This window comes from Condylura cristata, unplaced genomic scaffold, assembly GCF_000260355.1.
Source record: "Condylura cristata isolate star-nosed mole 26May11 unplaced genomic scaffold, ConCri1.0 scaffold00031, whole genome shotgun sequence".
NCBI classification, from domain to species: Eukaryota; Metazoa; Chordata; class Mammalia; order Eulipotyphla; family Talpidae; genus Condylura; species Condylura cristata.
In genome coordinates this window covers 25,134,239-25,150,088 of record NW_004567132.1, presented here as the reverse complement: position 1 = coordinate 25,150,088, position 15,850 = coordinate 25,134,239, and the positions used below count along the sequence as shown (strand labels likewise).

The 15,850-nt window shown below is 38.0% G+C and overlaps 2 protein-coding genes across 3 annotated transcripts in view; one reads left to right on the top strand and one right to left on the bottom strand.

Annotated features, from left to right (window-relative positions):
• LOC101627058 (E3 ubiquitin-protein ligase RNF103) overlaps window positions 1-7,998 on the top strand; it is a 50,761-nt gene extending 42,763 nt beyond the window's left edge. For both annotated transcript variants that reach the window (XM_004691609.2, XM_004691610.2), the window contains 3 exons: window positions 4,842-4,963; window positions 6,524-6,638; window positions 7,504-7,998. In XM_004691609.2, coding sequence (XP_004691666.1) covers window positions 4,842-4,963; window positions 6,524-6,638; window positions 7,504-7,646 — 380 coding nt within the window. In that variant the 3' untranslated portion in view covers window positions 7,647-7,998. The remainder of the gene's footprint in view (window positions 1-4,841; window positions 4,964-6,523; window positions 6,639-7,503) is intronic.
• A 2,201-nt stretch (window positions 7,999-10,199) lies between these two features.
• The window catches only part of KDM3A (lysine (K)-specific demethylase 3A), a 45,323-nt gene continuing 39,672 nt past the window's right edge, over window positions 10,200-15,850 (bottom strand). Inside the window, exons 22-26 of the mRNA XM_004691605.2 lie at window positions 13,725-13,844; window positions 13,510-13,649; window positions 12,086-12,262; window positions 11,869-12,003; window positions 10,200-10,919 (exon numbers count right to left, since the gene is read on the bottom strand). Of these exons, the coding sequence (XP_004691662.1) occupies window positions 10,839-10,919; window positions 11,869-12,003; window positions 12,086-12,262; window positions 13,510-13,649; window positions 13,725-13,844 (653 nt within the window). The 3' untranslated portion in view covers window positions 10,200-10,838. The remainder of the gene's footprint in view (window positions 10,920-11,868; window positions 12,004-12,085; window positions 12,263-13,509; window positions 13,650-13,724; window positions 13,845-15,850) is intronic.

Here is a 15,850-nt window from a genome sequence, read left to right as displayed (position 1 = left end):
TTCAGCCCTAAAGTGACATATTCAGGCTCTTTAAATACTGGATGTATCACCTAGATAGATGCCTTTTGAGCAAGCCAGAAGTTCTGTACCACAAAGAAATAATTTAATCTTATCTGTCATTTTGAAAGTTCAAGTAAAGATTCTTGCCTTTTACAACCAGTATTGGAAAATTTTGTATTTATCACCTTTTTTTTTTCTGCAGCATGCTGAAATGATATAGGTTTAGTTGGTCATGATAAACTGATTTAAAATTTTTTCAGTATATCTTTTATTGAATCAACATCAGAAAATACACTGTTTATTCTACCCTTTTCCCTGACAGCCTCATTCTTTCCTCAGTTATAAAGTTAAAAGGACACAGGATAATGTAGCAGGTATTTATGTATTTATTACCTAGAACTAGTAAGACCTGTTATTTTGTTATATTTGCCTCAGTTTTATATTATAATAAAAATAAAACAATGTTACTAAAGTTGAAGTTCCTTTACTATGCCTTCTCAATTTCATTGCCTTTTCTTTCAGCCAAATATATTGCTAACCATTGTAGATAAAACAGTAAACATTGCAAGTATAGTTATATATTATTAGTTATATATTAAGTATATAATAAAATTAGATATTTTCAGCTTCCCTAGAGCTAACCATTATCATGAATCTTAAAATATATAAAAATGGTATTATATTGCATATAGTATTCTTCATCTTTTTTCCCAAATTGAGATTATTTTTTAAATAATGATTATTCTTACCGGAGTAAGTAGGCTGTCATATGAATATCACAGATATTTTTCTTCCCTATTGATGGACATTTAGGCTGCAGATTTTTACTAACAAGGCTCCTGTGAATGTCATTTCATGTTTGCACTTGAATAAGGTTTTATAGAATAGTTATATACACTAAAGTAGAATTGCTGGGTTAAAATAGCTTGGTTAAATTTTTCTAGAATTTCAAAACTGTACTCAAAAGAGGCTTTAGTAACTTTTATTCTTACCAGCACCAGGTGAGTTTTTCCTTTCTTTTCACCAACCCTATTATCAGATTAACCATTAATCTAAAGTAAAAAAATAATCTTTTCTCTTTTTAGGGAACATAAAAGTTCCTTTAGGTAGTACAAATGATCAGTTTTCCTTCACTATTTAAAGGATCTTGTCCTTTATGATGATGTTTCAAATACATGTTGGGACTTTATAACTGAAAAGTAAAATATTTGCTGTTTGATCTTTGTACTCTTAAGGTTTTATTGTAGATTGTCAGCAATTTTTCTCTCTCAAGATTATCTCATGCAACTGTGTTACTTAAATGCCATTGATTGCCAACTTTGCATTTTCATACCTGATTTTATTACTAAAATTACTTATGTCTCAGTGGGCTATCAAAATATATAGGCCCATACAAAAATTTTGGCTGATCTTCATCTTTATCTTCATAGATCCCATCGCCCTCAGATCTAAGGCATCATGTCATTTTGTCTGTATTCCATGTGGATGTATAGCCTCTTGGCCTTCAGTTTTTGATGTGTTCATGTACTTATTTCCTTTCCAGTAGACTTTCTATTTCTTAACCAAAATAAAAGATTAGTCAGTTGTTGAATTTCTCAAATTGGTCCTGTAATTTTCTTCTCTTTCTTATTTTCCTTTTTGAAAATAATAGTAGCTTCTACAAGGGGTGATTGTGAAGATTAATTCGATGCCTGGATATTGTAATTTATATATATATTTATTTGGTTCTTAGCATTAAGGAATCAAATTTTTGTTATACTTTCTGAGAAATTTCTTTCTGATGATTTTATTTATTAAACTTTCTGATGATTGATTGACTTAGTTACCCTAATTTCCAGGGAAAAGTACTCTGGATAGTTCCTTTAAAAAAATCTATTTCATGAGATCAGTGTTTTCCCTTATTATTTGACAGCCTTTGAAATTTTCTTATGTTTCTTGCATTATTTCTCACTTTTTGCGGAGAGGGGACAGTGTAGGGAAGACTATATTTAGTGTAAGTTTCATGAGGTCTTCCTCTGTCTTCTTAGGTAGATTTAATTAATATATTTAATTTAGTCCCTATTATGTGCCAAATATATTGCTAACCACTGTAGATAAAACAGTAAACATTATAAGTATAGTTATATATTATTATTAGTTATATATTAAATATATAATAAAATCAGATATATTTAATAAAAATACCTAAAAGCCAAAATAATAAATAGGTATTTATACACTTTGGTAAGTACTTGGAAACTGTAAAAGGGAAATGTGCTCAAGGATGTCTCCTTTAGGCGCTAATGACATCTGAGGGAGGATGAGCAATTATGTATGTGGGGGGGTATAGCTGAGGGGGTTCCAGCCAGAGTGCCAGCACAGGCGCATTCCTTGGAGCTGAAAAATAAAAGAGCATTCAAAACACTTAAGTAAGGTCTGGGAGGTTTGGGCACCCAAAAAGTGGAAGGATGGCCAAGAAGATGAGCAGAGAAGTGAAGATGATTTTATAGTCATTAGGAGAGCAGAAGACTTTAAAGGCAAATTGAGACATGCTAGAACAGTGGTGCGGATAAAGTACAGTGGAAGTTCAAAGGAAAATTTTTATCAAAAATATGTCATGACTTTTCCAACAACTCAATATTTGGGGGAGAATAGGGGCAGCATCTGAGTAGAGGAGTTAAGAATACACAAAGTCATGGGGGAAATGTTTTGGGCTATGTTTAGAAATTGATTCAATTTTTTTTAAAGATTTATTTATGCATATAGAACTGGGGTACAGGCAAGAGGTACAGGGGTGATGAGAGGATTCACCGGAGACAAATTGGGGAGCAGAACAGGCAGACTGATGAAGCACACTGCTGAGGGGAGCAGCAGGTGAGACAAGGAGAGGTCTGTGGCACCCTGGGGATCACCTCTGTGGCAGGGGATGGAACCGCACTGAATCAACTATGGTGGCTAGGTTGCAGTGCTGCTACAGAGAGGCCCTATTCAGTTTTTTAAGAACGTATTACTTGGGCCCTCCCTGGTGGCGCAGCAGGTTAAAGCACAGCATTAAGAAGGTAAAGCCACATCATCATGAGTTCGATTCCCCTGCCCTGGAGGTGACCAACATGGTGAGGCAGACCTCTCCTCACCTGCCCGCTGATCCTGTCAGCAGTGTACTTGGTCAGTCGGCCTGTTCTGCAACCCACTCTGTCTCTGGTAAAGCCTCTCACTGCCCTGCACCCTGGCCTGTACCCCAGTTCTGTATTTATAAATGAAATTTTTTTAAAGAATATTAATTGGAGCAGTAGGAGGTAAAACTAGAAAGGTAGTTGGAGAGTTTTGGGCATTAAGCTGAGGAATTTAGTTTCATTTCATAGGCAGTGGGAAGCCTTGAGGCACTGTAAACACCAAGGGCAGGTGTAAGGAGGGACTCTTGCAGAAAGGAGAGAGGCATCTGGACCTGAGAGGTAACTGGCAGGGTCTAATGGGATGCAGTAGAAGGGAGTACAAGAGACTGTTCCTGAATGCAGAGTAAATGCGCCCTGGGGAAGGTGTAAGTAAGTCTGATATATTCCAAGTCTCTCAACTTGGAAAGCCATTAAAACACACTGGATTCCCAGGGTTAGATACAGGCTTAAAAAAGGAGAGTATTTTTCTGGTCTGTCCAGACACGCTCCATAAATATCATCCTGCTTCTTCACCTCATGAGGCAGTATGTGGTGAGAGTTCTCCCCAGGCAGAATTGTTGACAATGTTTATAATAGGATGTTGCTTGTTGGCATATTAAATACAACAAAGATAACTGAAGAATCTGGGATGGGGTGGAAGGGAGGAGTCTTTGTGAGAAGAGAAATAACTGGAAATATATAACCACAATTCTTAAGAGGTCTTTGTCCCTCACTCCCTTGCACTTCCCCCATTACACCCCAACCTATTGCTTCTTTGAAAAAGTCACCTTTTGATAAAATTATGCCTTAAGATGATCCCCAGTTAAAATGCACATGCCTCTGGGAGGGATAATCTGTTAATCCTTGTCAGCTATTAATAACATTGTCATTTGACAGCTTTCTAAAGACAGCCTCTTCTTGCCAAATTAGACAGATGATGAGTATGTTTTGATTGGGGGAGAAAGTTAAGAGAGGTTCAAAGGTAGGACAGGAAGTAAAATTACCCTATTGTCCAGCAATCCTATTTCTAGGTACATATCCAAGAGTTGAAAGCAAGGACTGACACAAAAAGATACCTGCATGTCTGTGTTCATTGCAACATTATTTACAATAGATAAAAGGTTACCCCCAAAAAGGACAACCCAGATGTTCACTGATGGTGAATAAACAAAATGTGATATATGGAAACCAATGAAACATGAAATTCTGACACCTTTTCTTACAGAGAATATGTATGTACATATATCTCAGAATACAGAAAATGTTCTCCTAGCAGAGAACATGTGATGTACACATACACTCAATGGTATCTTGTCCTGATTTCTTTCATTTTCCTGAGAACCAGCAACAAATTCCTCACAGAGCAGTCACCATCCATATGCTTGTGTACTACTTGGGTAACCTTAAAGCTTTCTGTTTTCCAGTGTGGCCCTGGCAACGTCTAGAACTGTTCTTCCCAGTAAGACTTGTGCTGGGTGTCACAGTCAATCCTAGCTGGCTTCCCCTGAAATTCCTTTGCATGGACACTTTCCAGATTGGCCAACTGAGGATTTGTACTAGTGTTTGCTGAGTAATGCACATTTTAAAAAAGCCAGTTTGTCAGCTAGCACGAGAATGTGCTAAAGGTATACAAGTAACTTTCAAAATCCACCTGCTACTGCCTTTTACTGGAATGGCTTGTAATTGGAATCCTGTTACCTTTCCCTTTAGCGGTTTTGCGAGTGGCTGGTTCCCTGCAGAAGAGCACAGAAGTGATGAAGGCCATGCAGAGTCTTGTGAAGATTCCAGAAATCCAAGCCACCATGCGGGAGCTGTCCAAAGAGATGATGAAGGTAACCTGGAGATGACCCTGCCTAGCACTTGTTATAAGTCATGCTAGACAAATACCTTTCAGGACAGAGGAGCATGTATGAACATTGGTTGAAACTGCTTGAGTTGAGCCTGGCTGAAACTGGCTCATTGCTAGAGTGCTCCATGGGAAAAAATGCAAGTGTATCCAAAGCTCCAGGGGACATTAAGGGGCCCAGGAAACAGCTGTGCAGGACTGATACAACTAGGAATGAGCAAAGAGATTGTTCTGGACTGGCAGAGTTTTTCTGAAAAGGGCCATATAGTGAATGTGTTTTACATTTTGTGGGCCATGCATCTCTGTGCTATGGTATATTCAGAACCAGACTTGGTAGGCTGTTTTGAACCTATTTCACAGTAACATCCAGCACTAAGATACCATCTGCTTAACTCAGGCAAGAGCATGCCATCTGTGTGACCTTTATTGTTGACTTGTTCATTATGATGGGAGAAAAAGTCTGAGAATGGGCAGTATGTGGTACCAGTTAGAATCATATAATTAAGTGATCTGGTGAAAAGACAGAGCTTGCTTTTAATCTGAAGCCATCAGCGGCATGATCAGTAAGACACATACCTTGGTTGAGGGCCACCATGGCTGGACCTGCTCCTTTGACTTACAGGAATATCAAGTACAAAGCAAGGAGCTCAGTCTTCAGATTGCAAAGCAGTTGGGATTTTTCTCTTCAAACTCCAGAAATCTGAAGTCATGCATTCCCTCTTCCTAATTCTTCTGCCCACAATGTCAGTGGCCCCCTTTCTGAAGGAAGGACACTGTTCGACCTTTCACTTCAAAAGCTCCTCGGTTAAGACCTTACCTGGGAACCGAGGACACTGCTCAGCAAGGAAGATTTGCAGGGCCTGTTTGTTAGCAGTTTTCTTGTGCCTAGCAGTGTGCCATGCTACTTGGACAGCAAAGGAAGTTGTCTGAGTACCCTCAGGCTGCCAGGCCCAGGACTCATAGCAGAGTGGGCAGTCCTTCATTGGCTACTGAAATGCGGTTAATCAGATTTTGGTGGACTGATTCCTACCAGACTCATCAGATTGATCCTCTCAGCAGGCATTACCTGACCATGCTGCAGTACCCTTCAGCCCTTTTACAGGCTTCCATGGGGTGCTACTCTGCTCTTGGTTTTTGCTGTCACAATAGTATCTACCATGATTCTAACAGTTTTCATACTGTGCTCAACCCTGCACTCACAGATACTTGGCAACATTAGGGCAAATATTTCCCAAGACAGCTCTGGGTATATGCTCATCAGCAAGTTGTATCCCAAGTGCTATCATAGTCTGGGCCACACTCAAAATGTAGTTTGTGACACTCTGCTGGTAGCCATTAGTGTCTGCCTTCCAAATTTAGTACAGTATTTAAGAGAGTGATGTCCCTTTGGCCTTTTGTCTTCTGTCCAATGTTACCTCTGACCACCTGTCTTGCCTTTCATCCTTTGAAAAGGTGGGTGGGCTTGGAGACAGTACAGCTCAGCTGAACGTAGAATACCTGTTGGGAAGAGATTTGAGGGAAGTGACATGGTTTATTCCGTCTTCAGGCTGGGATCATAGAAGAGATGTTAGAGGACACCTTTGAAAGCATGGATGATCAGGAAGAAATGGAAGAAGCAGCAGAAATGGAAATTGACAAAATCCTGTTTGAAATTACAGCAGGTACTACAGACTCATCTTTGTCTCACTTTTTACAGCAATCTTCCTATATTCACTAATTTATCTAGTGGCTTTCTTAAGCTATTAATGCTCTTCTGTGCTTTTAGACCATGCAAGTTATTTCTTGAAGTACAGTTTTCCCTAGCCATCTTTATAAAAACAATTTCCTAAAGTTTTACGAACAGTAAAGGGAACTATTGCTCTCACACACTGCTGTTGGCAGCTTAAATTATTACTTTTCTGAAAATGTAGCTGTCAGTAGCCTGTGACCTAACAGATTGACAGTGAGGATGTCCTAAAAGATTTAAGGATGTCTGGAAGTCATATTTATAATAATACAGAGTGTGAATGAGCAAAATGTTGAATAGAATATTGGATGTATTTTAGTGGGCTACTTTAGGATTGATGATAGTCACTAACCTATGTTCATTAACATGTAAAGGTTTACAGTAAATGAAATAGTGTTGTTACTGAAACACAAACTTTTGTGCAAAAGAAACTATAGAAAAAGTATGGAAGAGTAAAAAAGTTATCTTTAAGGCATCTGAGTTTTTAAACTTTATTTCTGGATTCTCTGAGTTTATGTTAAAAAATGTAATAGATGAGATTTCAATTAGGTTTTAAATTGTTGGGAGAAGTTACTTCAGAAAACTTTTTTATAAATACTTAGAAACTATTTTTATTCAGATCTAATATCTTCACAAAATCTTTAGAAATTACGTATACAATAGTATATAGGAACTTAAGATTTTCAGCACCAACATTCTTATTCAGAATCCTTAAAGACTAATTCATGTGTAAAAGGTAGGGAAAATGAGGAATCACTTCTTAAACCAATCATTTGCTTGTCATTGCTGTTTCTTTTCAGGGGCCTTGGGCAAAGCACCTAGTAAAGTCACAGATGCCCTTCCAGATCCTGAACCTCCAGGAGCGATGGCTGCCTCAGATGAGGAGGAGGAGGAAGAGGCTCTGGAAGCCATGCAATCCCGTCTAGCAACGCTCCGCAGCTAGGGGCTGCCCAGGTGGTCTCTGGCTCTTCTCATGGCCACCCACTGGTGTACACACACTCCTCTGAAGCAGCCATTTTATGTATCTCTTGCACTACACCTCTGTGGTGAGGTATTGCATTCTGGAGATTGTCTGTTAATCTCTCTTCACTCTCTGCAGAGTTTTTGGGATGTCAACAGGATCTGAATGGTGATGAAATAAATGCATCATTTTCAGGAGCACTGAATATCTTTTGGGGGGGAAGGCAAGGAAATCTTAAGCATTTCTGTGAATAGTTGATTGAATGTTGAGGATGATACATTTGCCTGTAAAACACTATATACATGGACTTTAAATAAATTTCTGCTTTAACATTGGTCTCACTCTAGAATGTGCAGTGAACTTTCAAGGTGTTTGCTGTCCCAGAATGCTTCATATTTCTTCTTGATAAGAGGTGCCTGGCATATGAGACATAGCAGCCAATAGTAAATTGCCTAGTTTTATTAGAAACTGCCAAACTGCCTTCCATCTGGCTGTACTTTACATTTCCACCAATAGGTGTGTTTCTGCTTCTCCACAGTATTACTGGGATTGGTTGTCTTGAATTCTGACCACTCTGGTGTGTGTAGTAATGATGTCATTATTGTAATCTGCAATTCCGTTATGATACAGAACATCTTTCATGAGCTTTCCGCCATTTGTATTTCTTCCTTGATAGTTGTCTTTTTAGTTCTTTTGCCATTTTTTGAGTTAATTTCTTATTGAGTTCTTAGAGTTCTTTGTATAAGTCTTATATCAGATGTTTTTTGCAGCTGATTTTATCCCACACTGTCGTCTTATTCTCTTCAGTGTTTTTCACAGAGCAGTTTCTAATTTTCTTGCCTACCTAGCCAATTCTCTTTCATGATCATGCCTTTACTGTTGGCTCTAAAAAAGCCATCGTAGGCCTTCCTGGTGACACAGAGGTTAAGGCTCAGCATTACGCTACTGCCAGCCACTGCTGGTTACCTTCCAGGCCAGGAAGGTGACCCACATAGCCTGGCAGAGCTCTCCTGTCTCGCCCCTTGTTAGCCCTCTCAGCAGTGTATTTCAGTTGATCCATGTGTTCTGCTCCCCACTCTGTCTCTGGTGAATCCTCTCACCCCCAGCACACCTCGGGCCTACACCCCAGTTCTTGTATGCATAAATCAATCTTTTTTAAAATTAAAAAAAGTAACTACTGTGCCTGAGGTTACTTAGATTTCCTATTATCTTTTAGGAGCTTACATTTAGGTGATGTATGGTCAATCTTGAGTTAATTCTTGTAAAAGGTATAATGTCTAGGTTCCTTTTTTTGCATAGGGATGTCCTATTATTCCAGCACTGTCCTATAGTCAGGAAGGCATCAGTCAGTCCTGCAAATATGTCCTTTCATATTATGTTGGCTATTCTGGTTTTTTTGCCTTTCTCACATAAGCTTCAGAATTCACTTGTTAATATACAGAAAATAATGAGTAGGGATTCTAATTGGGATTAACCTAAATCTAAATCAAGTTGAAAAATTTGACATACTGATTATAATTTTATGTTTGCATTTATCAAACTAGCTTATTTACAAAATCAGAATTAAAACTTTTATCAGGATAGATGATGGGCTAATGGACAATGAGATTTGATTAAAACTAACGTAAAACAGGCTTCAACTTTAAAAAAAAGTTTTATATGCTATTTCAAAATTTACTTTCCAAGATTATTTTCTTCTGAGCTGCCAGAATAACATCCTATAGTCACTGAACCATTTCAGAAATAAAAGTCTAAACCACAGAAGAGAATATTAAGTACTGACCAATCCAGAATCTGATAACTTTGCAGGTTTAAATGGCTAATGATGTTGGCCTTTGCTTTTTTACTTGATGTTTACAATGTACTTCATTGTCATATGCACTGGAATAGGAAATATCTGTGATACTACTTTGAGACCTAGTCTTTTAGCTTAGGGAGACTTCTAAGCAACAGTGCCAGTCCCACTGAGATAGGCAGGTATTTCCAGTCTCTCTGGAAATGTTTCTGAGAGCTCATGCATTGACGGTTTTGACTTGAAGTGGGCTGGCATTAGCCAGTGATCTCTGCCCCCCTCCCATCATAAAAACCTCAAGCTCTGGGCATCCATACTACTTGATTTATTTCAACTGACCTCCTTTTACTATACAGCTACCTTTGATTAGGAGACAGCTATCTAGAAAGGCAGCTTCTTTATGAACTCTGAAACTTCTGTCATTATAAAGAACCAGAAGAAAACAATATATTTTGATCTCTTACCTTTTTTAGAAGCATTTAGCTAGTCACCATTTGGGTTTTGATTAATTTTCACTGCTAAATTTAGTTAATTGGTGATTTTTTTTTTTTTGCAAAGGCATGACAGGTTTTCACTTAGACGGGAGACACTTATTTCCATGTTAGCCCTATAATAACCACTCAGCTATCATTATACCACCTCATGTTTTTCCTTTTAAGATGATTTTCTGGGGCAAACTCATATACCTGTAACATATAATGAAGAGTATGCTGAATCCACAACCAGAGGATAAGGCCAGTAAACTCAGTCAAAATATTATATGAATACTTTAATGCAAAATGCTTAACACTTAAAATTAGCAAAGCTTCACTTAAGTTAAAACTCCATTTAGCTAAAGATGGTTAACCCCAAGAATTGTACAGTAGTTGATTTCTGCTATATAATGTCAGTTCTAATGCAATGCAGTTGAACTGCATCATTAGCTGTCATTTCCTCCATCGCCTTTCTGAATCCTAAAGGATCAGAGAGGATACTCAGACACAAAACAAAATACAACCCAAATAAATTGTGCAGTGATTCCTAATAGTTATAAAAAATCCATTTTGACTAAGCTGTTTAACTAAACAGCTGGTGGAATAACTGCAAGTATTGTTCCAGAGCTGATAAAGAGGTTTTGTTTTTAGAGCTTGGTAGAAGTTCTGCACTAGGTGAAAGTCACAGTTTAAGGATGCATGTTCTGTAAATAGTTACTACATATACACATTTAGTGTCTGTAAACACTAGAAATATACATTAGACACAGTACCCTCACCAGCTGGGTACAATTTAAAAAAAGATGAGGTAACATGAATCTCAAAGTCCACAGGAATCCTGCCTGAAGATTTTGAACAGCTGCCAGTAATTCACGTCCAATGTGCAGGGTTAAGGTGTCCCTGGGACCCTTAGGGTTTGACAAAACTGGATTCACTGGCTTTCAGCATAGCAACAGCATCTTTCACTGCATGGTAGATAACATTCTTCACCTAAAAGAATAGGAGAAAATCTAATGAATTAAAACTGTTTAAACCTGTCACAAAGAACCAACTTTTCTATCAATTTTACTACCATTACCTCAGAAATGCAAGCAATATTTAGTGAAATGCACATCTCATATTATGGGGTTCCAAAATACTGTAATAATGTGAAAATTGCCGTAAGGCAAGTCATAGGAATACTTTGGTTTCCCAGGATATATTAAAGTTCTGTTTACACTATTACTAACTATAGTCTACTCATGTGCAATAGCACTCTTAAAAATAACAATGTACATACATTAATTTAAAAACTTTATTGTTAAAAAATGCTAGCCATCATCAGAACCTTCAGAAAGATTTCTTTACTTGTATAAAAATTGCACTGTGAAGTACAATAAAACAAGGTATGCCTGTATCTGAAAGGCCAATGCACTTGTTTAATTAACCCAGTGTGTCATACACATTTTAATAGCATTTATCCTCTGAAGACTTAAAAAGTTTATTTTCCCTTTCCATAGGCTTTGATGCCATATGATTTTACCTTTCAGTGAGTGTAAGGAAAAGGAAGTCCTAGGGCAGTTTAATTTTTCAGAGTTCATATAGTCTCCAAATTTTCCAAATACGAAATCATGTATCAATAAATCACTGCTGAAAACCTCTAAAAATCTCCCTATCTAAGACACTTTTTTAATCACCCAAGGCTAAAAGCAGCCACACTAAAGGTTTTTGTTGAAAACTCCAGTCTGGCAGCTGAGCCAGGGCAGAAATCAATACTAAAAACCTTCCTCTTTAGGCACAGCCCCATATAAACACCAACAAACCGCGGTTAAGACTTCCTCTGTTTTTCCTCTTCTGCCTTAAGTAGACAAATACACAGTAGGGCCAAGCTCAGTTACAAGGGCAGAAATGGACTATGAAACTAGCACTAGACAATGCCAGGATCAATGCTACTTTTTACCTGTAATTTATCTTCATGATTGGTATGTGTCTGTGACAGATAACGGAATTCCTGAGTAAGCCAGAAGCAGTGTTTAACATGCTCTGGAGAAACAAAATCTTCAGCCACTTTGATACAGCTATATAAGTTATGAACCTAGAAAACACCAAGCCACATCAGTAATACACACAGTAACTTGTAGTATAAAAAGAATAAAGAATAAAGTGATGGTTCTTGCCTGATGTGGTGCTCCAGCTGGGATAAATACCACATCCCCAAGAAATTGGACAATAGCCCAGCCTTGAACTCCATACTCTTGATGAAGGCGCTTTCTTAGTGATCGGTCTAAATACCAGCTCTGATCATGAATGGGATCATGGTCTGCTGGGTTTTCTTGACCTTGCTCTTCTGATACCTAGAATATTCAAAACATTATGAAACTGAGCAACATGCTGACGCTCAACAAGGGCATGATTCCCTTGAAGAGTGGGCAATTGATACATGTCAGGCCTATTCAATCTAGGGCCCCTGCTGACAGAGAGACAAGCACTGCTTAAAGACACTAAAATAAACACAAAGGTGACAAATAATGGCTTTCCCTTTGTCATTTACTATGAACCAGGAATGGCATTCTGCATATTTTTGTAAAATACTATGTTTAAGCAATACCTTGATCTAGACTTCTGAAGTAGGCTCAAGCTCCTCAGACATACTTACATGCTGCATTCATTAAAAACCTGTATTCACTTAATCTAAGTTACAAAGCAATTGCAAAGATAGCTAGAGACTAAGTATCTTTGTTCTAGATCCAGCATATGGTAGTACAGACTCAGGGGAACACTACCAAAGGACTGGCAGATTTTCTGAAAGACTCAAATGCCTTTGCCATGAATATATTTAGCCTGAAACATCTTGATTTCAAACAAATGCTGGTTAAATGACCTAGCAGGCAAAAGATTAGGAATGCATTTTTTTCACAAACTCAAGACTATCAGCCATAACATCTGGTGGTGTAACTAGCAGCATCAGTGAAGAACAGTTTAAAAACTGGAAACACCTGTCCTTCCAGCAGCCTAGAACATCCACACAGAGCCCAGGCTGAACCACCTGCCAGCTAAAACTGGGTATGTCTGAACTCTCCACGCAGGTCGCCAATGATCCTTCACAAGCTAATGGCCACAAGGAAGACCTAAGGCCATCCTGAGCTACTTTCAAGAGACAGAGGAGTAAAGGGGACCTCCTTAGTAACTCACTCTGAACACAGCTTTCAAGGGTCAAGGAATATTACCAAAGTTTTTGAAACGTTTAGTTTGCCAAGGAACAAAAGCAGATGCTATGAGATCTGACGAAAAGCAAATGCTATGAGATACCTCCGTTAGGAGGCAGAGCACAAAAAGCTCCAAATAGACGTAAGTAAAAAAAAAAAAAAAGAGAGAGAGAGAGAGACCTCTTTTCAGAGGTCTCTCTGAAAAATATGAGCCTAGTAATTTAGAAATCCTTGTCCCTAAGCCACCAGCTTCAGCCTACCCAACCTAACTGGCATGGATTTAACTTCTGAGAATATATTTTTCTAGTAACCTAGTTAAGTGCTTGAAATGTACCAATTTATAATATAGCTATTCTCCATGCCTTTCTTCACAAGTCACAGGGCAAGGAACATACCTTCTTAAGGAATTCTCGTATCTTCTCTGTGTCTTTAGCAGCATATATGTGCCAGAGGGCTCCTGGCTTTTCTTTTCCTTCAATAAATCGCTTTATTGTAAGTTCATCTGAATCTCCGTCTTGGATGGTCTTAAGGACTTCTGGAGTGAGAGAAAGCAATCAGAATACAGCCCAGTTGGGAGAGTTAAATCCTTCTTTTATACTCAGCCCTTTACCTTCTTCTTGGTCACACTGTCCTTTGGGAATTCCCACATAGACCATGACATTGGCTGCATCAGAGACATCTAAGTGCAGATTAGTTGTTCCGTATTTCCGATCTTCTGGAGTAATTAACCCTGCAAACAGAAATGTCTTAAGTTTATAGAAGAAGTCTACTGTAGTTTTTGAACTCCCTATCAGAGTTCAAAAGTTCATAAAAGTTATCTCTAATCAAGTAAAACAATAATATTTAATATTAAATGATCTTATGCTTTCCACTTCAAAAAAAAAACAACACCTCATTTAATACTACACAAAACTTAAACCAATTCCCAACACTAAGATTTGTTTTGGTTCTAGTGATAGGCAAAGTAGGCCTATAACAGGTCCTCCTGCTTAAGAACAACAAAAATTCTACATGAAATCATTAAAACAATTATTGTGCTAGCAAGGAAAGAAATATTCAGAAACCAAAAACTAGAAACTCAGGAAAAGTAAAGTGGATTACTGAAGCAGAGATTTACCACAAGGATATATACTCAATCAGGTGAACTCATGCTTTCATTATCACAGCCTGGGAGGGCTCTGGGACAAGACAGATCAGGTCCACTTAAGGGATTATAATACAAACCCCTCTCACATGCACATGGAACTGAGGATATTAATGCCTAACAGGTTCCTTTAACTATAAAGAGAAGTGAGGTTCCACTCAGTACTGGATCAGAGAGTCTGTTGTGCCTTCATTTCCAATTTTTTGAAATACCTGCTAACACACTAGGTAGAAATACTAGATACTAGGGTGAAATCATAGGATATACAAATCTGTTTTAAAATAGCATAGCAAAAATATGAAGGGAAGAAGACAATGATGGCAAAAACTTACAGGCAAAAAACTTAGTGTAACTAAGTGATGAATCTATGGGAAATTACTGTGACACTAGTTTTAAATACATTTAGAAAACATTTACATAAATAAGTAAAACTTAAGAACAACTACATAACAGAAAGAAAATGAACAAAGTGAACAGATATATATGACAGCATGGATGAATGCCCAGGAATACAAATTTGTATGGTAAAATTAAAAGTGCAGTATATTTACAATTAGAAAAACATGGAAGCAGCCCAAATGCCCAAAAGTAGATGACTAGATAAAAAAGATGTGGTACATATATACAATGGAATATTACTCAGCAACCAAAAAAAGGAAACACATGTCTTTTGCAGAAACTTGGATGGAGCTGGAAAAGATCATGCTTAGTGAGATAAGCCAGAAAGAGAAAGAAAAATACCGGATGGTTTCACTCATAGCAGGAGTATAATGGACCAGGTGGAAAATAACAAAAATAATGAACAACCATATACCAGAGAATTTAGTGGGGGTGGAGGGGGAATGGGATCAAAAACGGGGGTGGGGAGGGAAGTGCACGGGATTATGGTGATGGCACACAGGTGACTTGGTGATGGGAAACCCGCGGGGATTACAATTGAGATGAAAAAAAAATGTACAAAAATGTACAAAATGATGTAAAAATAAACTATTGTAACAAAAAAAAAATAAAAGTGCAGGTAAGAGAAATACAAACTTATGGATCATGGTTAATAAAGAGGACAGAAGACAGGGGGTAGTGCTAGAAGAGTAAGGCATGACAAACAGGTCTCTGAGGCTGCCTGCTGGTTTAGCCAATGCCAACTTGAATGAAGAGAATTGTGCAAAATGAGGAAAGAAAGAATGCCCATCCAGAACTGGCCAAACTCCATCCAATCTGAACTCTGGGTGATGTGCACGCTGAAAAAGAGCCTACCAACTGAGGGAGCCTGAACTCAAATGGAACCAACAATATGTGTAAAAACATCATGGCCTCAATGAAAGAACTAGTAAAAAAAAATAGCAAATCCTGAAACAACACAAAGAACTTTTACTAAACGAAAACATCAGCTGCTCCAGAAGGGGTTGCAGGCTGACAGCTCTGGGTCAGAGTAGAATAAGGGAGATGCTCTTGCTTAGAAATCCAGAGACCTCAGTCCCAGATCTACCACTGGCTCTGTTGTGTATGAAATAGCATAAACGATTAAATCAAATCTATTGAATGAGTCACACAAGTGAAACATCATTGAACAATAAAAACTGGTAAATAACTTC